The sequence below is a fragment of the Alosa sapidissima genome, chromosome 9, assembly GCF_018492685.1.
Source record: "Alosa sapidissima isolate fAloSap1 chromosome 9, fAloSap1.pri, whole genome shotgun sequence".
NCBI classification, from domain to species: Eukaryota; Metazoa; Chordata; class Actinopteri; order Clupeiformes; family Clupeidae; genus Alosa; species Alosa sapidissima.
The window spans coordinates 3,086,829-3,111,391 of NC_055965.1; the positions used below are offsets into that span (position 1 = coordinate 3,086,829).

The 24,563-nt window shown below is 42.4% G+C and overlaps 2 protein-coding genes across 5 annotated transcripts in view; both read left to right on the forward strand.

Moving 5' to 3' along the window:
- The first annotated feature begins 604 nt into the window (after positions 1-604).
- slc25a38b (solute carrier family 25 member 38b) lies at positions 605-23,819 on the forward strand. Of its 2 annotated transcripts, XM_042103922.1 has the most exons (8): positions 605-1,722; positions 2,120-2,231; positions 4,065-4,189; positions 6,232-6,316; positions 12,332-12,511; positions 20,226-20,394; positions 21,377-21,543; positions 21,918-23,819. In XM_042103922.1, the coding sequence occupies exons 2-8, from the start codon at positions 2,217-2,219 to the stop codon at positions 22,038-22,040; spliced, it is 864 nt and encodes a 287-aa protein (XP_041959856.1). In that variant the 5' UTR covers positions 605-1,722; positions 2,120-2,216; the 3' UTR covers positions 22,041-23,819. The 2 variants fall into 2 exon arrangements, with proteins under 2 accessions (XP_041959856.1, XP_041959855.1); XM_042103921.1 differs by lacking the exons at positions 605-1,722; positions 2,120-2,231 and adding an exon at positions 2,259-3,287.
- LOC121718707 (Fc receptor-like protein 5) overlaps positions 9,702-24,563 on the forward strand; it is a 33,014-nt gene continuing 18,152 nt past the window's right edge. For all 3 annotated transcript variants that reach the window (XM_042103792.1, XM_042103793.1, XM_042103794.1), the window contains exon 1: positions 9,702-9,711. The gene's annotated coding sequence lies outside the window, so the exon portion shown is untranslated. The remainder of the gene's footprint in view (positions 9,712-24,563) is intronic.

The following is a 24,563-nucleotide window of genomic DNA, read 5'->3' on the forward strand; positions in this document are numbered from 1 at the left end:
TGAAGGGTATTCCATTATTCAACAATTCAACACACATATTGGATTTTGACACCATTCATCATAAGTCTTGTCTTATGAAATTTGAGCCTGACTGAGATGTGCCTTTTCAATTAGACACGGCCTAGAAAATTGCATCAAATATGTACCACTTGTATTCCTCTCCCCTCTCAGAAAAACTTGCTGTAGATGTGTGCACGTTGGAAGTATCGTGTATAGATTTATAATTTCACATTAGAATTGCTGTCTTACCCACTTTGGACTTTGAATGCGGAGCTAACCTGGGTGAACTCATACGGCTCCTACACACAGCTGCGTGCGTTGCGTTGCTGGAGACTCATCCCATTCACTTTACATGGGTTCACGTCATCCGTTGCCGAACTGAATTGTGGGTCCGTTGCGTCGCGTTTCTCCCGCCGCTCGCGTTGAGAAGCTCAGCACCGACAGATGGCACCGGCCAATCAAGCCAATCTACGGACGGCACCAACCAATCAAATTACGGTTATACTTCAAGTCATTTGCATAGCTACCGTCGGGAACACCTACTGGCATGCGTTGACGGAACGCAACTGTGTGTAGGAGCCGATAGACCGTAAAAAAAAAGGGTGAACTTAATGCGGAGCACAACCATAACTGTACATGAGGGGAGGAAATGTACAACGAAGAAATTACCAGTAGAGGGCTCTGTGTTCGTAAATTCTATCCTTGGAACGATAAGCCACACTTCTGCAGAAACCATAGACACTAGACCGCAAAGAAACCGGTTTGCAGCAGGTTTGCTGCAGGTAGTTTGGTGCATAGACATATTATGTCTGTGGTTTGGTGGCCTGTAAAGAAAGGAGTGGCCAATGTCGACGTAGAAGTTAGTAGGGTTCGACGTAAGCACTGCAGGCTTGACAGAACATACCGGTGTTTGTGCTGACCGTGGTCTGCGGCAGACGAGCGGCATTGGTGAAGCCAGCTTACCAACTGTGTAACGTTAGCTAGTTCTGAATGCATTTACCACCTGCTATCGGTTGAGTTCGATGGGGATTGCGAACTAGTTTGTTAAAGTTAGCTAATAAGAACTTGTGTCGATACCTTAGCCTGCTAAGTTACGCGCGTAACTTATTTTAGCATAACGTTAGCTTGCAGAGCAACGTTACGTTGCTTCTGGCAGTAATATCTTTCAAGTCATGCTCATGTTTTATTGAACTAACGTTGATCTTAACAGCAAATCATTAAACAAGGCTCCCAAACATTTCGCCATAACTAAACTTGTTCGGTTGTTACGGATTGGTATTTTCCAGTTTATCAAAACACTAACTTTACACGCTAGACATTAAACGTTTCCGTTACAAGTAGGTAGCTTGTTCGCTGCGTTAAGTAACCTTTAGCTTAGCCGTCGCTACACTAGCGCCGTAAACTACCCTAACATTAGTTATTTTAGCTAAATAGACACCAAATATTTATTTTAATGTAACTTTACCACACCGCACCGATAGGTTAAACAATATGGTATAACTTGCAATACGCCTTTAAAGTGATAATAGGTATCACAAAGTATGCAACATAGGCAGCATTACTGACTGGAACACCGCTATCGCTAGTTAGCTAGCACTACAGCTGCCGCACCGTCAAACTATCTTAAATAGCTAGCAGGCTACCACTCTACCAGCATGACCACCCTACCACTCTTGCCTCCTCACACTGACAGAGTCGGTCCTTAATTGGCGACCTAAAGAAGTAAGTTAACGTTACTTACAGTATGTCAATGTCATAGTACTGCTAGTTCTGCATGCGTTACCCAACACGCCCAACAGATTGGACGTTGAAAGGGTTGATACTAAGTTACTGCTTTTGCTGATATCTGATATAAGATCATGTATTTACGTTATGGTTCTCTGACTGTCCTGTTGCATGGATATTGCACATCTACATTGAAATACTGGCACGTGTTTAAATTGTGGGTCTATAACCTGTTTAAGTACTAAACACATTTGTTATACCTAAGCAAACAGATTTTGTTTGGTCGGAACGCGTTGTTTTTGAAAAGTCAGTGAAAGTCCATTGGCAAGGTTGTTGCAATGATCGTTTCCACTATAATTTATACATACATTATTTGTGTTATTTTTGCAATTAGTTGTTAAGTTTAGTCCACATCAGTCATCACGACGGCGAAAGAGAGAGAGGAATCAGCACCCATTCTGCAGGCTTCAGCTGCATCCCCTCCTTCCAGAATGGAGCTGGCTTTGGTGAGTTCGTTTTAGTCTAATGTCTGTTGCAGATTGAAATAAGCTAGGAAGTGCTACATGTTTTCTCAGCTTCAGTTGGTATTTAAGTTGCATTGTAACATGGTATTTAAGTGAGTATTGCAGTTGGACTTGGTTGATGTGGAGACACACTTTACTACTTTTTTGTTTTGATTAGGGTTAAATCCCCACTGCAGAATGATATGGAGGTTTCATGGTCACACTCAAGGGCTCTTATCGCTTCAGACCACCTTAAATCCCCAGGGACATAGCAAAAGAGGGTGGGACTTGGGGCTAAACCCCCCCATTATTCTCAGTGTCTGATTGGTCTTGAGATAATTGGCTGTTGCCATGGATTTCCATCTAAAAGGTGGAGTAGAGAGAATGAGTAAAGAGCTGAAGAGGGAACAAGTTGTGGGTACCAAGCTAGGAGAAGCAAACCCCACTGGGTAAATGGCAAGCGCTCGGTACGAGCGTCACTAACTGACAGCATGATAGCTGTGGCTGGAGGACAATACCTAACCTAGTTTTACACTGGAGGTGGTTTTAGATTTGCAAGTCATTATCATCCTCACTGCATTTCACACAGCCTCAGACTCAAAATACTGACCCATTTGCAGTCCTGATTTGTCACATATAAAAACACACATGCACACTCTCTCTCAAACACATAGGCTAGAAGCAACTGCAAGAGCAACTGCATGACTCATGACATTAAAAAAAAATACCTCTCTGGTTGAGCGCAAAGCAGCGGAAAGCAGTGTGCAAGTCTAAGCCTCCCTGAGAGAGAGAAAAGCACTGAGGCTCATGGATTAAGCTGCTTGCTGTGGCAAAGAAAGAGCGTGAGGTGGAGACCGAGGGAGGGAGGGAGGGAGGGAGAGAAGAGAAGAGAAGAGATAGGCATTGTGTGTTGGGCAGAGAGAGACCGGGAAGGGGGGAGAGATGGAGGCTACCACTGTAATATGTTGTCTGTAGCAGCAGAGAGGGACAGAGGTGTAACAGGGAGAAATGCAAGAGAAACAGGACTCTCCAGCCAAAGCCAGCGGTGGCCCGGGAAAGGTAGGCCAGCTGGCCAGTGGCAAGCCAACAGATCTCGTTGTCATCTTTCTATGGCATGCGTGTATTGTGTGTGGTGCGTCCGTGATGCACCTACGCGCTGATGTGTGTTGGGTGCACGCGTCGTCATTCCATGGCACATCAGTCCCTATCCAGATGTTTCCATTGGATGTCCATGGTGGGTTGTGTGTCTTTGGATGTCCGTGTTTCCTTCCACGTCTGGTGGTTTGTCCGCGTGGCAGTATGTGATGATGGCGTGTGTCTCCATTAAGCGTATAAGTAACACTAAGGATGAATACGCCTTGACAGCTTTGCTCTGTGTTTCCTCTGTCTGTATTCATCTCCATCATATGATGAGGTTTTATGTGCGTGTGTGTGGGTGTGTGTAAAATAGTGTGTGTTTGCTGGTGGTCGGTCCTGTTTTTCAACGTTTTCCATCTGTAATTATGCAAATTGCCCCCTCTTATCTCGCATATTACAGGCACAGTTGTCTGAAATCCTGTTGCCGGCACACTCCAGATTTCATGTCATTTTTGTGTGTGTCAATTTGTATTTGGATTGATACAAATATTATTTGTCTGTGTGAGTGTAAAGAATCATTCTGTATATGATGTGTGATAATGTCTGTATTGGTGGCTGCAGTATGTCCATGTTTGTGTTGTTACCTAAAGCAGATAATTTTCAAGTACACCATCAGTATCCTCCAAGCCTCACCCCCCCCCCCCCCCCTCTCTCTCTCTGTCTCTGTCTGTCTCTCTCTCTCTCTGTCCCCCCCCCCAGGCCCACCCGGCGCTGAAAGCCTTCATGTGCGGCTCCCTGAGCGGCACCTGCTCCACGCTGCTCTTCCAGCCGCTGGACCTGATCAAGACGCGCCTGCAGACGCTTCAGAACAACATGGGCCCGGGGTGAGCCACCATTCTCTCCTCTCCTCGCCTTTTCAGCTTCTCCTCTGGCCTTTTCCTCTTATTCAACGTGCTCGTTGTTTTTTCCCCCTTCTCTTCTCTCCCCCCCCCACAGTCCCCTTCTCTCTCCTCTCGTCTTTGGTCCGGCTCTGGCCCAGAGCTGCTTGACCTACATTTACGTTTCACGTTCTCGTGGCCTAATCGAGTGTGACCGTTTGTTTGCTGTGAGCGTGTTGTATGTAGCAGACTCACATGAATGACATCAGTGTTGTTCTACAAGGTGTGTGTGTTGTAGGGAACCATTATCGCTTTGAATTCTGCATTTGGGTTAAGAGGCTGTGAATCCGCAGTGGGTAAAAAGACTTTGGAGAGCTTGTTGCTCTAAAAGGCGTGTGGGTTGTCTGTGGTGCTGCTCTGGAAGAGAAGGCTGTTAATTCACCTTTCTCAGTCCTTTTGTCTGTCAGCGCGGAGGTCTCTTTACTTTCATTCGTGATGGTTAAAGGCACACTATGCAGGTTTTTTTAGCTTAATATGCTAGTTTTTTTTTAGCTTAATTTACCATAATTTAACAGCTTCAGAGTCATTGGAATGGTTATATGACTTTTCGGGGTGAATGGTGGCCGTCTCGCTTCCCCCTAGCGCCTGTGAGCGGAAAAACCACCCTTGCAACTGCGGGCCGGCGGGCGACGGCCTCAGTGTCAGGAAGTATAACGAGTGTAACGAATTGCTTTACTGCATTCAAATACACATACACGCCAGGCACCGGATAGAAAAAGGTAGTGATGGAGTTTCTCAGACATTCGTCATGACAGAGCCAGCAAAAAAGAAGCAAAAACCGAGAAAACAGTAAGGAAATTGCCAATACTGCATAGTTTACCTTTAAATGTAGATTAGGGGTCAAACAAAACATTGATACGGCAGTATGTTTTATAACTTCTTATTACACGGCTCTTCAGAGTGCTGCAGAACGTTCCATTCACATGAAAGGCCCGAACGTTGGGAAGGCCCAATGTTAAATCTACATAAATCACCGGCAAAGCATTTAATCACCGCTGTCAATGGCAACGGGTTTTGTGCTTCTAATTAATGTCTTTCATATCACTACGCAAGGACTGGAACTTCATTCAAACGTGAAAGCAGACGGTTGATCAGCTGTGTTCTAAAGAATGTTTGATTCAAGTTCAGCAGCGTGTGTTGCGAACTATTTGTTTCTCAGCAAATGCCACGATGAACGGTAACAAATAGGCTAAAGTCATATCGTGGTTTATTATTTCGTTTTGGCAAGTAGCCGTATAATAAGCGGTACAATGTATAGAACGCCGGTCATTACTGTGAAAATAAGTCCCTTCAGGGCGGAACGGTTCGCCCTGTCGGGACTTATTTTCCCAGTAATGACCGGCATTCTATACATTATCCCTTACTTTTTGTGTCTATGGTGGCGCTAAATATAGATATTTTTACAAAAATATTAAATTTCACAATTCTTCCAAACTCAAACTCATGCGCCAATTTCACTTGCCAGTGTCACTAATTCTTATGTCCTTGTGGTGGCACTAATATACTCAGTTAATAAATACATAACTCCAGTGTTTCCCACAGAATTGAATTCTATTTGTGGTGGTAGGTTTGCAGAATTAACTCGAATGCAACAGTTTTTAACAAATTAGTGCAGCGCGGTTATGATTCTAACCAGATTTAAGCACAATTTAGTACAGCCAGGAAAATCATTGTGTGGTGGTCAATGATGATATTGTGGTGGGCCGCCACAAATAAGTCAATGTATGGGAAACACATAACTCCATCTTTTTGCCTTTTTTCTTCCTCTTCATTTACTTTGGTATTGTGATGTATCGTAGATGTAATTGCAATGTATTGAGTAGAATTGCTGTATCGTGATTATGAGCAAGGACCAAGGTATATGTCTGTCTGTCGAGCAGCTGTCTGGGTCTGTTGCGTCTGTCCGCCTGTCTGTTAATGGTGTTGAGTCAGTGTCTTGTGTTGGTTGTGTATGTGAGCAGCTCTGCTCTCTGTCTCTCTCTCCGCAGGGCTCCCAGGGTCGGCATGGCGACAGTGTTCCTCAATGTCATCCGCACAGAGCGGCTGCTGGGGCTGTGGAAGGGCGTCTCCCCGGTAAGGACCATGTGTTCTTCATTTAACCACTCACTCATTTGAATCAGCAGCATCAGCTCACCCATGTGCTCTCCATTTAACCAGTCACTCATTTGAATCAGCAGCATCAACTCACAGCAATAGAGTTACACCGTCACACACTTGGTCTTGGTTGCAATCAGAAAGCTTGAAATGAAAACGTGAGACTGGTTGATCTAGTCTGATGCCAGTTAACATCATGTGAGAGGCTTTTTTAATGTCTAATTTCTTATGGCCAATACATACAGACCACCACTGTGTGGCATCAGTGAGATGGTGTGTCATTCTTTTCACTTGAGCAGGTCAGAGCTGCATAACCAGCCCACAGAGACAGCGATGCAAATACAGGCACTGTGCTATTCACCTTATTCAGCCCCGCCCATTTTTTAAAATTCCATGTTGTCTTTAAACTTCCGGTCGGTTAGCTACGTCTAGTTAGCTTCATTGGGATAACACGGCAGAAGAGGATAGAGAGGCTAACTTGGGAGGAAAACGACAAATGCCATCAGGAGGTCAGATTGCAATATTGTACTTCGCTACCCAAGGCTATTCACCCTTACGGAGCGGGTAGACGATGCGGCAGTGGCCGCTGTATCGTATGGAGAAACTCGCAAATCCTTATCTGTTTGGTAACTAGTTTAGAAAGTCATTACAGAACAGCCGCTCCAAAGTCAGTTTTTTCCTAACTTCAGATAGGAAAGCTGTATAACAGAAATGTCTTAAGTCACCAAAATCCTAAATAAACGTTCCTAACTTTAGGATGACCCATAATATATGATGCCAGTCATCTCGATAGAGCTCTACTATCTCAATGTATCGCAATGGATGTACTGCTCAATCGGAAGTTCGGAGACAATGTGGGCAAAGCTAGCGCCCCCATGTTTGCGCGCGGAATAAGGTGAATACATGGAACTCGGCATAGTGGCAAAAATACAAAAATATGGTGGGAAAATGACATTTTAATGGGACTGTGGGCACAAAAACAAATTTATTTTAGATGACCAAACTGTGGAAGCTTATTAAAGTTAACTAGAAAATGTAATTTCGAGGAAATTGGAAACAGTTGGCAGGAGTCATAGTTGATAACTGACAGTTGAAATGTCTGAACAGTTAGATAGTGTAATGGATGTTGATAGACAAAGTTGAATGGATGTTGATAGGCAGATTGTTTAATGGATGTTGGTGGATAGTTTAATGGGTGGATGAGTGAATGGTTTGAAGAGGATGAATGGATAGAAAGTTGGATGGAATGTGCCTTATATCCTTGTAGAATGGAGAGACACAGAGAGAGTTGGCCTAGTTGAGCAAAAAGCAGTTGATACAGGTGCAATCAGTTTAACTGGCCCTTTGATGGGTCCTAGTTGAGCAGCTGGAAGTTGATACAGGTGCAAATCAAGTTAATTAGCCCATTGTGATGTCATCAGCCCAATGTTAAGTCTATGGGGAAAATAAGCTTGTTTTTTATTAATATCTCAAAGTATAAAGTTTACAAAAGTGAAAAATACATTCCCAAAGTGTCCTTTTCAAGACCTACGTTACAAAGTTTGAACGAAGTTTCTACGTTAAAGGAACACCAGGCTAGTGTTAATTTCGTCAGACGAGACAAGAGGAAATATGTTCGTCAACGACCTTTTTTTTCCATGATTAAGACGAGACGATGACGAGACGTCAGTAATGTCCTGAAACACTGACTAAGACTATCTTAAGATGCATTATTGTTGACGAAAAAAGACGAGACTAAAATGTTTTGCATGAAATAAAAACTAATAAAATCTCCCTTCATGTTCGTCTACAAAATGAGAAGACAGAATATCTAGCTGTTACGTTTTCAAAATATTCCGAATGAGTTCATACGCAACAGCTTTCCTGTAGGCTAGTCTACGTGCTGCTGCTGCAACCCTGTGGCTGCAACACGAAACTACATGGAACAAGAACACTGGAGATTTCTGCCAGAGTTAGCAAGCTAACTACCTAAGCTTTATGCCACAATGCTACATACCCAGAAGTTGACGCTTCTCTCATACAAATTAACATCCCCCAGAATGTCCATACGAAAATGTTCAGCATGTAATGTCAACTATTCATCTAGTTAGACTGATGATGCAAAGTTTGCTAGCAAATAAGCTAATATAGAAAGTTCGCTAGCAAGTTAGCTATGGCTAAGATGGAGAGTCTGTTTGGGGAATGTGTTGTGTTTGGGCGCATATCGCCATCTAGCGAGGCGGAGTAAAACATTAATAGTTTGGCCTACGACAGTGTTTCTCAAACTATTTCAGTTTCAGGACCACTTAACTAACCCTAGCTAAAAAAAAAAAAAAAAAGATTAGACCTACTTTAAATAAGACTATAATTAGTCTATAGGCCTACTCACTGAACCACCTTGCTTATTGTCTTTGTGCTTTGCTTATTGTGTCAGAGGATTCATTCTGTATGATTTAAACTGGCATATCTTACATAGACAGTGTTGCAGAACTGTTTGGATTTAACTACAAGTTATTTGGCAAACAACTCATCTATATTATATTTTACCACGTCTGCTCGTGGACCACTTGTCTTTGCGCTTTGCTTATTGTGTCAGAGGATTCATTCTGTATGATTTAAACTGGCATATCTTACATAGACAGTGTTGCAGAACTGTTTGGATTTAACTACAAGTTATTTGGCAAACAACTCATCTATATTATATTTTACCACGTCTGCTCGTGGACCACTTGGGATAGCTTGCGGACCACCAGTGATCCCCGGACCACACTTTGAGAAACACTGGTCTACGAATATGACAGTGGTCCAGTCAAATCTTTTACTGTCTATGGTCAAATCCCAGCCGAGCTATAACTGTAGCTCGACTTACCTGTGCATGTAAACATACTGACTGACAAAAAATCAGAATGAGTAATTATAACAGACGAGTAGCCCTGTGGACACACAACATTGTTGGAAAATTGAGATGTGTGAAACACTATTTGACTCAAATGGTAATCAGAAATAATTTGTTATAAAAAAAAAGACTAAAATGTGTTGACTAAAACTGACTAAGATACCTTTAGTTTTCTTTTGACTAAAACTAGACTAAAATGACGAGACTTTTAGTCGACTACAACTTGACTAACAAAAATGATATTTGAATGACTAAATATGACAAAGACTAAAAAGGACAAAGACTATGACTAAATTAAAAATAGGTGACAAAATTAACACTACACCAGGCAAGCCTGATGCTTTTTCTCTACGAAACTCCCCCTCGCTCTGTCTGAAGCTCTTTTCCTTTTCTTTGCGTCTTCCGTCAAGGGTTTGCGCTGCTTCTTCGCCGGCTCTGCCATTATACACACGTTTGCAACAATCTCTAGCGTTTCGTTAGCCTGCCTCTGTGCTGTTCGGTCGGCGGGTAGGATAGACCGAACTTGCAAGTGGGATATTCTTCCTACAGGCAGTAGGGGCGAGCGAGAGAGCCTTCATTCGCCCCGTAATGAGTCATTTAACCATATACCGACGAAGATGATTAATTAACACGAACACGTTGCCTGGTGTCCCTTTAAGCGGTTAAAGCTGAATTAGACGCAGAAATTGGGTGGGAAGAAGAAGAATAATAATGATAATAATAATAATAATAAGAAGAAGACTTCGGATAACAGAACAGTGCATTTTCATGCACTGTAATAATAATAATAATAATAAGACGACGACTTCGGATAACAGAACAGTGCATTTTCATGCACTGTAATAATTATGTATTGTAATGGGTAATCCCCAGCAACTTCCTATGGCTATTTTACAAGCGATAAGGCCTGCTCAGAGTGCGGCAGAATTGCCGTTCACCCTATTAAGAATTGTGTGCCATTCAAAAACTCTCTATATTCAATGTAATTTAAGCAGGGCTTTAAACCAGGGCTTTTTTGCCAATTGGTTCATTCTGAACAGAAACAGTATTTTGACGTTTCCGGTTTTGGTAGGTACTGTAATGTGGGATTCTTGGATGCCTTCCCATTGTCTAAATGCCAAAATGAGGACACTTACGTTTTTCCAAATAAATTCAAGCTGTAGCCTTAACGTTAATGCTTTTTTCCAACAATGTTCGTCACAGCCTAGTAAAAAGAGAAAACGGGTGAAATAAAATCATTGAGATTTGGAGTCTTAATAGGCCTTTTGATTGCCTGCTAGTGGCACGCTCTGTCTGTCTGCGCTCTCTAACCATGCATTCATTGAATGACAGGAGGTGACCCTCACCATTTCACTGAAGACACAAACCTTCCCAGGAACAAAAAAAGAACCGGTATTAACAGCTTAACTCTCAAAATAATTTCAAGTTTTTGCCTGAAATTGCACTGTGCCTATTTACATGGGTATTGTTCCCACCTCTTCTGGGGCCTACCATCAAATGTTGGACCTCTATAGAAAGCTGAGAACCTCTAGTTTTCGTAGGAAACAGTCGAATTAAATGTGTGATGTACTCACAAAGAGTTACAGAGGCTAGAATATATTTTTTTCTTTCTGCCGGATTACAAGCATCTCTGAACTGACCACATTTCAGCCCTCTAGGTCTCTTGATATCCCTTAGAAACACAACTGAGCCCTAGCACCAGGTCTTGTGAAGTTGTGTGCAAAAGTAGATCAATATAGAATTAAAATATGAGCGCTTTAGACTATTATTTGCCAAGGTATGCCCATGCGTTTTGTAAAATGCCTATGGATACTCCCCTTAGGACTTTTTGTTATCCAAAATACATACTGACAATCAAATGCTTACTGCACATGAACCCCTTGGTGTAGAAGCATAATCCTGGTCTCAAATGAAAGGTAACACTTTGAGGTTTCATGCTTGTATTTGGATTATACTTCAGGGGTTCTGATATGGAATGACTACACTAAATATGGAATGATTACAGAAATGTCTCTATTTTTGCATTTACTTTGTTGATTCAATGAGTGTGTATAAGATAGACTATACATCTGTACAACTAATATTGGATAACACAACATGAAGATTCAATTTCTATGGATTCTTGTGAATATTTCAGTACCCAATATGTTGCATCTACTTATTGTGCTGCAGCTACACTGCAGCCAGAAGTCAGGGTAGCACCAAAAGCGGAAGGGGGGGAGGGGGTCATTTTGGATCAAATTTAATTGAGACATAATATTAATCTGAGAATGTAAAGCACTATACAGATTGTACATGAAAAAAGTTGTCATTTTTGGATTCCCAAGAGTCAAAGCTTTGAAATGGTGTATAACAATATGGTGCATACAATTGATTTAGAATGTTGGGGGGAGGTGGGGGAGGGGGGTAACCGCCGGCGGGACACTGTTAACTGGTTACCACTATTTAAAAAAAATGTTTCTGTTCCGGAACATAAAAAAATCATAAAGTTTCTGATTTCATTTTTGTTCCTAGCAAGATGGCAAAAGTTTCTGGTTTTTGATTTCATTCCGGTTCAAAGCCTTGAACCGGTTCAAAGCCTTGAATTTAAGGAAAATGGAACCTAAACCTTTAGGACATATTAGATAATTTCCTTTAAAAACATGCATATGTCAAGCTATTGTGTTAGTCATAATGTCTGACAATAGTAGGATTTACAAATAGATATATAGTATAACTATGCTAATAATGTAATAATCTGTTTAACCAAATTAGACTAAATTGAATGACTAATTGGTTGTCCTTTCAGTGTTCATTTGCTAGGTGAATCAGTTTGCATGATTTGGAATCTTCACAAATACAAAGCAAAAACACAGGATAAGTAGGCTGTTCAGTTTTTGGGTTTGCTGCCATTGTATGCAAATCAGTCAATAGTAGCAGTTTCTTTCCTTCAGGCTTTAAACTCGACTATTCAGGCGTTGTTTGCGTTTGCTGCTGTGATGTTGAGGAACATTTAGCACTGAGTAGATAACACTTATACACTTGTATTATATACGATAATATTGTATATTATACAATAATATACTCTACACAATATATAAAATACCACTCTGTCTGTCCCTCCGTTCTGCTCTGTCCAGTCCTTCATGCGCTGCATCCCCGGCGTGGGCATCTACTTCAGCACCTTCTACTCGCTGAAGCAGCACTACTTCCTGGACCGCGCGCCAAATGCCGGCGAGGCCGTGCTGCTGGGGGCCGGCGCTCGCTGTGTGGCAGGGGTGGCCATGCTGCCCGTCACCGTCATCAAGACCCGCTTTGAGGTGTGTGTGTGTGTGTGTGCAGTGTTTCCCACAGATTTGAAAGCAATGTGTGGGGGCGTGTCTGACCGGGGGGTGCGCGTATTGACCGATGAGAGTGGGGACGAAGAATTCCTTCATTAATCATTGGTTACACAAAACTTTACCCCATTCAAATTTCCTTACCTCTACAAAATCCACACACCAGACCAAAAATCTACACATCTAACACCCTATACAAATCCCACAGCTGTACAAATGTCACACCCTATACTACATTTGGTATAAACAGCCTACTGTTTCTACAGCCTACCGCAAAGTCGGCCACTTTTATCAGGGCACCTGATTCTACGGGGCTTGCTAAAAAAAGATTCTAATGCCCTATCATATGGAAAGGACTCAGGACAGGGTCCATTGATAGAGATCCTCAGGCAAGCTGCCAGGTGTTCTCCCTGGAGTTTATTCCTGAGGTCTGTTTTTACCTGAAGATAAAGCAAAATGCTAATTATTATCAATACAAAATGCACCAATATAAAGGCATTGGGAATTTCAATGTATTGCTATTACCCTGTTCATTGTTGAGAAATCCCATTCACAATTTACATAGGAAACAGGGATAACCAGAGCAATGCTTGCAAGCCCACTCATCAAACTCACTTGCCAGTAAACTCAAGAGCTCCTCCTGGTTCTTGTTCTTGAAAGATAAGGATTTGTCATGGCATTAGTGTGTGTGTGTGTGTGTGTGTGTGTGTGTGTGTGTGTGTGTGTGTGTGTGTGTATCTCAGGTCAATTCACTCACCTTGAATATCCCAGTAAGGACTAGAGTTTAATATTTTTCCCGAAAATGAGATGTATCAAATCCCGGGAAAAGACGACACATTTCCCGGGAATCCCGGGAAATAGCTGTTTTTTGTAGTTGTTGTTTTTAGCCCAAGTAATGTATGATATCACTCAAATATGCGTTCCCAAATCGCAAACTGACATTTTTATATTATTTGTATCATTATTAGGCCAAAAGAACATAGTTTATGTTCATCGACAAAGTTTGCAATTATCATTTCTGCTGCGTGCGTGATAGGCCTATCTGCCGCAGCACTAACTATGAAATGCCAAGTGGATTGTCTAGGCAACCCTTATAAAACCAATATATTACAGAACTCCATTATAAAAACTGACGAAATCTCCTAAAGTAAACCATGGAATGATTCCTAAACCATTCTGATAAACGAAATCCATGATGTGGCTATTGAGATTTGTTAACGGCTGCAAACGGGAATAATCACTCGAAGTTAACCAAATGTTTCTTTATTAAAGGGGTGGTTCAGGATTTTGGACATAGGACCTCATTTCCAAGTAAGCAAGTGTGATATTTATCAGTGGAGACCGTTTTCAACACGTTTCATCCAGTCCTTCTAATTGCAGAGTTCGCAGGTGCTAGGCTAGCGCTAGTCAACGGTATGTGCTAGCCTGCCACTAAAAACAGTCTTACCCACTCCAAAGTACACCCAAGGCAACTAAATTATAACGCCAGACTATCGATGTAAATGTCTGTATTGATAGTTTCATTTCTAACATTATTCTATCCTTGCATTTCAACGATCGCATTACATTTTGAGGGACTAGTGTCTTAGCAGCGGCGGAATTATACTTGCTCCAGTTAGTAGTACTGCACCAAAAAGTAAACAGTAAAGCGCACTCCAATGGGGATACCTAGTAGTAGCCTTGGTAATATCAGTCCGCCGCTGAGATGCAAAATGACTACTACCAACTTCAGGGAACAAAGTATAACTATTGCAACGCGATGCAAGGGTAGTTGTATTTCTTACACTATTCTATCAACACAGACATTTACATCGATTGTCTGGAATTTGCCTCGAGTGTCCTTTGGAGTAGGTAAGACTGTTTTTAGTGGCAGGCTAGCACATACCGTTGACTTGCGCTAGCCTAGCACCTGCGAACTCTGCAATTAGAACGACTGGATGAAACATGTTGAAAACGGTCTCCACTGATAAATATCACACTTGCTTACTTGGAAATGAGGTCCTATGTCCAAAATCCTGAACCACCCCTTTAAGGCAGGACAGGCATATTTATCTTTTAAACATCACAAAGTTCAAATAAATTAAATAACCCCCCAGAACACCTGACAATCCGGTCACACAACATGCACTTTGCGTTTTCATTTTCAAGTCTTTTAAAATGCTCCCATACAAAGCTGGCAGTAGACATCCTTAGGCGGTAGATACTGCTGCGTAGGCTACTGAATGCAACATTACCGTAAGACAACAATAGACGCGCACTCCAATAGGAGCGCACTGGAATTTTTTTTTACTTTCATTTCCCGTTTCCCGTCATAACATTTCCCGGGAATCGGGAAATAGTTTTGATCAGATTTCCCGGGAATCCCGTCTCCCGGGATTAAACCCTAGTAAGGACATGGTTCTTGAACGAGAGCCACTCCTGAATGACTTCCTTCTCATGCTGAGGGCAAAATTTCCTGGAAAGAGTCTGCAGATGAGAGATGTTCATTGTATCGTCTGTTAGAGCAGCTGATTGTGGCCCCAAGACACGGAAGGCTCCAAGGATGTCTAAATTACGTAATCTCTTCTCCAGATTTGTTTCCAGGCCAGTTATGTAAGGGTGAATGACCTACAAAGACCAGATCAACATCTTTTAAAAAGAGCCTACGCTCAGTTTTGATGATGGGCATTAAGGGCCAAACCAGAGAGTATGTTCAGGACTGCTAACAACAGTGTTGTACTTCTCATGCACTATCCTCATACCTCTCGCTGGAATCTGGCCCAATGTCCCTCCCTTGACTCATCTCGGACCCCTCGCCCTCTCCTATCCCTCTCCTCCTCATGCTGGATGTTATAAGCTCCAAGTCCTTGGGGATCATCAAGGTCCTGGTGGAGGCGAGACAAGAAAGATCCAGGGAGTGGAGTTTGTCCAGCCTTGTCACAGGAACCTAAATTTAAATATAAATGTCCTGCCATTTAGTACATGCAAAAAATAATGTCAATGCATCACATCAAACAGATTTGAATTAGATTGTGCAAATTTATCATACCTGATCTTTTATATGTAAAAAGTTTACATGTGCTTTCTGAAAGACTTTGGACAGGCAGGCGAGGTGGGGCAAAACATCGGCCTGGAGGTATACGGCAGCCACAAATGTGTACGTAGCACAGAATGTGTAGAGCCCCTTTGCCCCAGGACATTTGCGCTCCTCTGCCAACGCTCCAAGGACAGCACTCCGGTTCCTCTGTAGCGTCTCAATAGCCTTGTGCTGTGAGAGCCAGCGTGTGTCTTTCACTTCCTGTAAATGTCATGCAATAATGATTAGTTATGAATAGTATATATACTCTTTTGATCCTGTGAGGGAAATTTGGTCTCTGCATTTATCCCAATCCGTGAATTAGTGAAACACACTGCACACAGTGAACACACAGTGTGGTGAAGCACACACTAACCCGGAGCAGTGAGCTGCCTGCAACAACAGCGGCGCCGTGGGAGCAGTGAGGGGTTAGGTGCCTTGCTCAAGGGCACTTCAGCTGTCCCTACTGGTCTGGGTTCGAACCGTCAACCCTCCGGTTACACGTCCGAAGCGCTAACCAGTAGGTCACGGCTGCAAAGGATAACTATTAATATCAGACTAATATTACCTTTAGATTTAAGTCACTGACACCCAGGGTAGTGGTTGCAGCCTTCAGAGCGGCAGTACGGTTTGCACTATTGCTGAAATATAAGTAGAGTCCCTGAAAGTGGCCATGTATTTTACGTTATTTGACGAATCTTTGCAGGCAAGGGCCAGTCTGTGGGCAGCACAGGCCACGGTCACAAGTTTGGGGAAGCTGTCTGTTAGCTGCTTTGCCACCCCATTCACACACCCTAGATTTAAAAAAACAATATTTAGTTACAATATTTAGGGATTCAACCCCCAAGATACTCTCACATAGTTTTAAATAATTACCTGTCATTATGGCTGCCCCATCAGTCCCGAGCCCATACAGCCTCTCTGTTGGGATACCTTTGTCTAATAGTACTTGTTTAACAGCTGACACAATAGTGTCCGCTTTTCCATCCGGAACAGTGACGAGATCCAGAAATTTATTAAATGTCTTTCCCTCTTTATCCATGTATCTGTGAGAATAGCATTTAATATCAACAGTTCTTCAACAGGGACCATGATGTATGTAATTCTGACAAAGAAAATACATGCATACCTGACATGCAGATCAAGCTGCCTGGACAGACACATCTGAGCTTTCATCTATTTCCAGACTAATTGCCTGTGATGATCTTATGGCCATCAGAATAGGCTCCTCAATTTCATGAGATAAAATCTTAAGCATCTCATCAATTATTCGGTGAGATCTGTAATTATTCCTTTGGTCAGTCTAGACATTGAAAAAGGGAAAAATGGTACTTTATAACTTATTAAAAATATATAGTCAATAATGTAGAGATTAAATGTAAGTTTAAATAATGGATAGGTGACATTTATAACTGCTACCTTTAACTTCTTAAAATAATCACACCCCAAAAGCTCTGCCAGGCTCAGAAGCTTTGGGTAGTTGCACATTGTCTCATGAGGAAGCTTCTCCAACACACATATTGCACACTGCCCTCCCCCACATACACAGCACACTATCCCATCTCCCTTGTCATCCCCCCAACACACACACCAAGATCCCTGGCAGTTGGGTTAGCCCCTTGAGCTGTGGATCTGCCCAAGGTTTCTTCCTTATGGCCCGTCCACACGGAGACGCTTTTTAGGTTAAACGCAGAGGTTTTGCTTCGTCTTGGCCGAGCGTCCAAACGAATCCTGTAAACGCACTGCCCGAAACCGCACTTTTCTGAAACCTGGTCCCAGAGTGGAGAAATCTGAAACCGTAGCCCGTTTGAATTCGCTTAGACATCGAAACCGCACATCCTGCTTGCATATCGATGATGTCATCGCCACACCTCAGCTGCCCTGGACTTGCACTTATAGTATTGCCTAACAATACTAGTTTTCATACATGACATTACCTACCATTACACTCCGTAAGATAAATATCACAACTGGTGCTGCGCAGCGCCGATAGCTTATGACTTGGTGGACTGAACACTGTTTTTTCCCGGTGTTTTTTAATGCATTCTGTCAGTGACGCAAGAGAACTTAAGTTATTAGGAAAGTGCGGTGTAAGTTTAGGCTACATTAATTTGTGCGTAGTGCCAGTGTCATTCATTTATTTTACATGTCTTACAACATATATACATGCATTCACAGTCGAGTGAAATCAGATATAAGCATACAAAGACGCTTAGAACTCACGTTAAGCTGATGGTAGCACACTGAATGCAAATGCGCGATTTGATTTGATGCAGGCAAACGTATTGACTGTTAGTAACGAAGGTTTTATAGCAATATTATAAATGTGGCGACAGAATAGCCTAGAACTTGGGTAAGCCTTGTGTTTAGTAGCCTAATTGCGGTGATGGCCAAAACTAATGTGAATCACGGACTATCCTACAACCAAAGAAAGTAAAGGTGATTAGTAGGCCTACCTGCGTTAGCCAAATAAAGGACGGGACTGCACCCTTCACAAACCGTAAAATAAAGTTTATTAGTTTTACAGTTGACTACAGTTGACCGTTCACCATCAGTCCACACAAACAATTCTGGTTTCCTTGCACTAGCCATTTCGTCATAGCCTATTCTGTCTGTTTGTAAAGCACAAACATTTTGCTCAATTTCTGTAAAGAAACAGTGCCACCTATAGGTCTGGGGTATGAAGTAACGTGTTTAGTCGTGTTGAGATGGATCCGTTTGGACGCAAATATTCTTGATGCGGTTTCAGGGAAGACGGAGGAAAAAAAGATCGGTTTCGGACATGTGGACTAGCCCTTAGTAAGGGAGTTTTTCCTTGCCCCTGTTGCTCTTGGGTGCTCTTTATTGGTGCCCCCCCCCCCCCCCCCCCCCATCCCAATCCTCCCCCACCTTTCTTATGCAGCCCTTGCCACTTAATCTACTAAACCCCTCTTCTACTGCACTTTTTACCAAACACACACACACACACAAATAGGCGGACACCAGACATAATTTCACTGCATTTCTTACATTCAGTAACTATATGCATGTGACAATAAACTTCCTTGTATCCTTGTAGTTGGTATGGTGGGCCTTTTCATTTTTTACAAGCCAGTAGAGGCACTTGAAGCCACCAATGATGGCCTCGTGCTCTACCACAACAGTAGGCTCAAAAGTGTCCATTACAGAGACACCTGTAAATGCCAAAATTGTTAGAAAATTATTTGAGCCTTACTTAAGTTATAATATTATGATTATTATTATTATTATTATTATTATTATATATGATCTGCTATTGGACTCAGAAATGACCAGATGCAAGAGATGCCTGGCATCTGATACTCTCCTGGTGGTGCTCTGTGGTGATGTGCCGCTCTAGTCTTTTCTATAGGAAAGAGCCCCGACCTCAACAAAAGCCCTCTTTGTGGCACCTTTCTTAGGCGCAGGCTTGTGCTGCCTGCGCAGTCTACAAAACATCCCTTTATAAAGTACATTGATAATTAATTAAATTAGCTAAATAGCCAGACATTCCACAGTCACACTTTGTGTTTTTTAATCATATTACATGTATTACATAAATGCTAATGATATAAAAAGAAGAATCATTAAAAACAATATTTCTGATTATTTGTAAAGGAGCATAATTATACAGACAAGTTTACCATGCTGTGTGTGGTACAACCATGACTTGAACTGAGGCATGTTCAACCACTCGGGGTTGAATCCAGTGCCCTGTGTTTGGTGCTTTTGGATGTTGTCAAAGTCCCAGTGTTGTAGTACTCGAGTCCAGTCTCGAGTCCGAGTCATGAGCTAAATTTAGAGACTCGTGACTTGACTCGGACTTGAGCACAGAATGACTTCAACTTGGACTCGGACTTGTACATTCAGACCATGCAGACTCGGAAATTGAGATGAGGACTGTACTTTTTTTGTAATGTCATTAGGCTATAGTTGTAATATGTCATTAGAATATTATTTGGTATATGATTTTAATATTTAAATTATTCTCAGTATTAGTGCAATGGAGTGTTACCGCTTCATGTCATACATCACACATCATGCCATGTTCCTACAAAAACAGACGTTAACTTCAACAGCATCAAATGCCTGGAGACATGAATGCCCCTTAAGGTTGACAGTTTTGCATTTAATAGCGACTCGACTCGGACTTGACTCGGAGGAGTAGTGAACTCGGCTCGGACTTGACACGCGTGCGTGCCTGCCTGCCTGCCTGCCTGCCTGCCTGCCTATCTGCCTATGTGCCTATGTGAGCGAGACGCGCGAGTGACCGAGAGACGGGCGGAGAGCAGGGAAAGTAAATGCAGTGGAACGAATACGCTGCGTGTTTTAAATAGTGTTAAATATTGAAATAAATAAATAAATAAAAATAAATAACGAAGCTCAATCTGTGGCGGTCGGTTTCAAATCTGTGGCGCACCGCCACAAATTAGTCTATGTGTGGGAAACACTGCGTGTGTGTGTGTGTGGGAAACACTGCGTGTGTGTGTGTGTGTGTGTGCGCACGTGAAGAAAGTTGTATGGGGAGATGTATGGTATTGCGTGGACAGATGTCTGGTGAAGCTTCAAAAGGTTGTTCTGTGGTACTCAATGTGAGTTGAAGCTCAAGTTGTGTGTATGTGTGTCTGCGTGTGTTTGTTCCAGAGTGGCCGATATAACTATGTGAGTGTTTTTGGGGCCCTGCGCAACGTGTGTGAGACGGAGGGGCCCAGGGCGCTGTTCTCTGGCCTGACCGCCACCCTCCTCAGAGATGCCCCTTTCTCTGGCATCTACGTCATGTTCTACAGCCAGGCCAAGAGGTCTCTCCCACCGGGTACGTGTGGCTGTGTGTGTGTCTCCCACCGGGTACGTGTGGCTGTGTCTGTGTGTGTGTCTCTCCCACGAGTACGTGTGTCTGTGTGTGTAAAAGAGTGTGTTGGGGAGGGAGGGAGCGGATACGTTTGATCTGGCAGATGCATAGCTTATTCGAAGGTTAGAGTATTTAGATTTTCGACAGACTTGGTTAGGTTTTACCAATGCTGTTACACATCATACTGCACAATGTTTCTTCATTTTATATAAATCACTAGTATGTTAAGAAATGATTTACAGTATACTGAAAGCCTTTATTCATGATAAAATGTGTATTCTATTTGCCTCTGATTGTAGAATGAAATACAGACCTATAGTCATGTTAAATTAATAATACCGTGATGTACCGTGAAACTGTCAAAATCTTGATAAAATAATGTGATACTGATTTTTGGTCATACCGCCTAGCACTACCTCCATAGTACCTTTTGGAGCTTCTTTTCTCTGTAAATGCCACGCCATCAGCTGTAGTCTTAAACAGAAATTGGGGACAGTGAAAACTGCTGAGAAAATGTGTGCGTGAACTTATCTTTTAAGGTTGATTTGTGGCGCAGTAGGGGAATGTTGCCTTGATTCCTAACAAAAGCCACCACAGGCATGCTAAGAGGCGTAAGTGTTGCCTAAGTCCAACAATGCCTGTCTGCATTTACTGTGTAGGCACAAACAAATGACATAAAGAGGGTGTCTCCTCCACAGAGTAGGTTGACTTAAGGACACGTCAGAGGCTACCTATGTCTGTCGCCTCTCATTCCGCCTCCTGCTGTTGCAACCTGCTCTGTCTCTGTCTCTTTTCTTTTTTTTTTTCTCTCTGTCTTTCTTTCTCTCTCTCTCTCTCTCTCTTTCTCTGTCTCTCTCCCTCTCTCTCTCCCTCCCTGCTGTCTCTCCCACTGGCTCGCTCTGTTTCACGGACGTGTTGTTTCTCTTCCCCTTGGTGTCACACACAGAGGTGGCGTCGTCTGCGTTTTCCCCGCTGGTGAACTTTGGCTGTGGTGTGGTGGCGGGCGTGTTGGCCTCTTTGGCTACACAGCCAGCGGACGTGGTGAAGACTCATGTGCAGGTCAGCCCAGACCTGTACCCTCGCACTACTGATGCTGTGCGCTTCATTTACACGGTAATGACCTGAGAAAACACTGATTTCTTTGGCTTAATAAAAAAGGCAAGTAGGTTAATGCAAAATATTTGCTGATATATTACTGATCATTTTCAGAGTAAGTTGTTGTGATGTAAATATGCTACAAGTGTGATTGCAGTGTCTATTTTTTGTTGACATATAATAAATATAATTCTAGTCTGATTGAATCATGATGGCCTAAAACACGGCACTTTGAATGAATTGCACCAACATTCATTTTATTAGGTCAAGAAATAGTTGTTTAGGGTTCTTTTACCACAGAAACTTGCATCTTTCCCCCTGCAATAATGGTGATAAATTATGATGGACTCTCTTTTTCTCTCTTTCTCTCTCTCTCTCTCTCTCTCTCTCAGGAGCACGGCTTGAGTGGGTTCTTCCGGGGCGCAGTGCCTCGCTCCCTGCGGCGGACCCTGATGGCCGCCATGGCCTGGACTGTCTATGAGCAGCTCATGGCACGGATGGGGCTCAAGTCCTGAGATCACGCTGGACTGCACTGGGAAGTGTGGTGTGCAGATGGGATTTTATACAGAACTGAGTGGTGTGATTGAGAAGGGGGGTGTTAGTATGGAGAGAGAGAGAGTATTTATGCTTGATGTGTAAGTGCAAAAAATATATATTTTTTTCACTCTGGAAGGACAAGTGTGTATGAGTTTGATGACGGTGAGTGCAGGAGTGTCTACAGAAGTCTTTGTGTTGAAATCATTTTCAACATGAGTGAGTGAGTGAGTGTGTGTGTGTGTGTATGTGCTGTGTGTTTGTGCTTGTGTAGTGTTCCCAGGACAATTGACTGTGTTTAATCCTATGTTCCCAGTCTTGTAATGAACTGCATGCCCTGATACCAGACACCAAACTTTACCAACCTGTCGCTCCTAGAAATGCGTCTCAGATAAGCACTTATCTCTCTAAAGGATGCAGACAACCCAGAGGGGGAGAGGTGTGGTCTAGACAGAAGAATACACAAGCTCAGACAATCAACAATCAAGATTTAAATGCAGTTTTTTACATGAAAAACCCAGCGGGTTATGTCTTCTAACAACTTAAGGCACATACTACTATGTTGCTATGCTATGTGGTACAGATTTTATTTTGTTTTTTTTTTGCAGTGTGAATCCAGATAATGCCACTAAACCATTTGAGTAAATAGTGGTGCCATTTTCTTTTGTTTCCAACAGTCCTGTGCATTGCCTAGTTGTCCCATAATCCTTTGCATTACCAATTTCTGCCTTTATGTCATTGAGTTTCATTGCACTTCCATCCTTGCAACTGCAAGGGAATCTTAGCCTGTTTAACCCATTCCTCCTCAAAATTGATCCAAGGAATCTTGGAGCTCTTATGTCCCATTTGGATGTGGCTGTTGTTTTGTGATGTGAATCGTTGTGTGGAACTTCCCTCTCATCACCTTGGGTGTCATCTGTGTATATACAGTTCAGTTCAAAACACTGGAGTATGGACAGAAAACATGTTGGACATATGACATGAGCCTTATCTTTGTAAAATCACTGAAAAGATGACTGGCTTCATCTTTTTAAGTTTTGGCGGCGAATCAGAAGTCTGCCTCTTGGTGGCGATCTGGGAATCTGCCTCTTGGTGGTGAACCAGACGTCTGCCTCTTGATGGTGGTTAGGTTAACTCCTCACGCTCAGTCAGACCACGGCATTCCTACCTTGACTGGAGCACTTCCTTGTGAAAAGCTCCTTTCAAGGTGGGCAATTTTGCAACAACCTAACTTGGTGGCACTGTGCAACAAGATAGTGTGGGTTCTGTCAGGATTTAACAACTGACAACAACCCCCAGACTGGCCGGAGATGCCCAACAAGCGGACGGCAGAGCCTGGGATTTAGTGTCCTTCTTTTCATTGCCTTTTCCCTTGAGGTTGTGAATGGGTCATGGCCAAATCCCATCACACATCACGTGCAATTGTGCTTTACTATGTTACAGGGTGAAGTAAACGTATTCCATTTATTTGTGTATGCGTACACATGTTGACTTTTTAGTACTGGATGTGATCTGGTGTCTTGGTTCTTGTGCAGACTGAGTGTTCACATCTACCTGGTTGTGCTAGATCAGTGCCATTCAGTGGACGTCTGCCTTAGCCTTTTTGGAATCTGCATTCATCAGTGTTTTTGTCCTGATGGTTGTTGTAGATATTGTCTGTCCGTGGGGGTGTGTTTTTTTTTTTTTTTTTTTTTTTTTTTTTTTAAATGTTGTCTCTTATTTGTTTATCTGTGAATAAATTTGCCACCCTTTTGATGAAATGTTTGAGACTGTCATTTTGCATTGGTACATTGCAGAAGATGTGTTGTCTTGAGCCATGGTGATGTGTTCATCAAAGTGTCAAGGAGTACTAAAAACAAGAGAAGGTGATATGGAAAATCTTTTTTAAACAAACAACAGACTTGTTTATATTTGGTTTAAAAACATTTATAGAAAACTGAGGCAAATTCAAAATCTTGCTTTGAAATATAAGATTGTCTTTATTAGCCTACATCTCATTGTACGGTATAAAAGTATAATTTGCTCCTCAAAAAATAAATAAATAGTGTGGGGGGGGGGTGCAAATGTTTACTTATTCCAAACTAAACCTAATATAAAATATTCTTAATTACTTTCTTTGCTCATGTGTTTGCTCCCCACTATCATCTCATTTCCCAAAGGTCTGACTTACTGTGTCCATTTTATACAATGGGTGACAAACATCAGCTGTCTTTTCATTACCGGTGCTGGGTTTAAGTTAGATTAGATGACCTTTATTGTCCCAGAAGGGACATTTGTCTTGGCTGTTTACTATACAAAACACACAAGTTCAATGCCACATGCTACATAAAAGACAGCTGGAATAAAATATATAGCACAGCAGACCTGGGAATCAGTACCTCAATCTCCGAGAAACACTGTGTAAACCTTAGGTTAGCATTAACTCAAATGCAACCATGTCTTATTGTTTGGAGCCCAGTTTAGTGTGCTGCATGAAGCATAATAATTAGTGTTCACTCTTCACC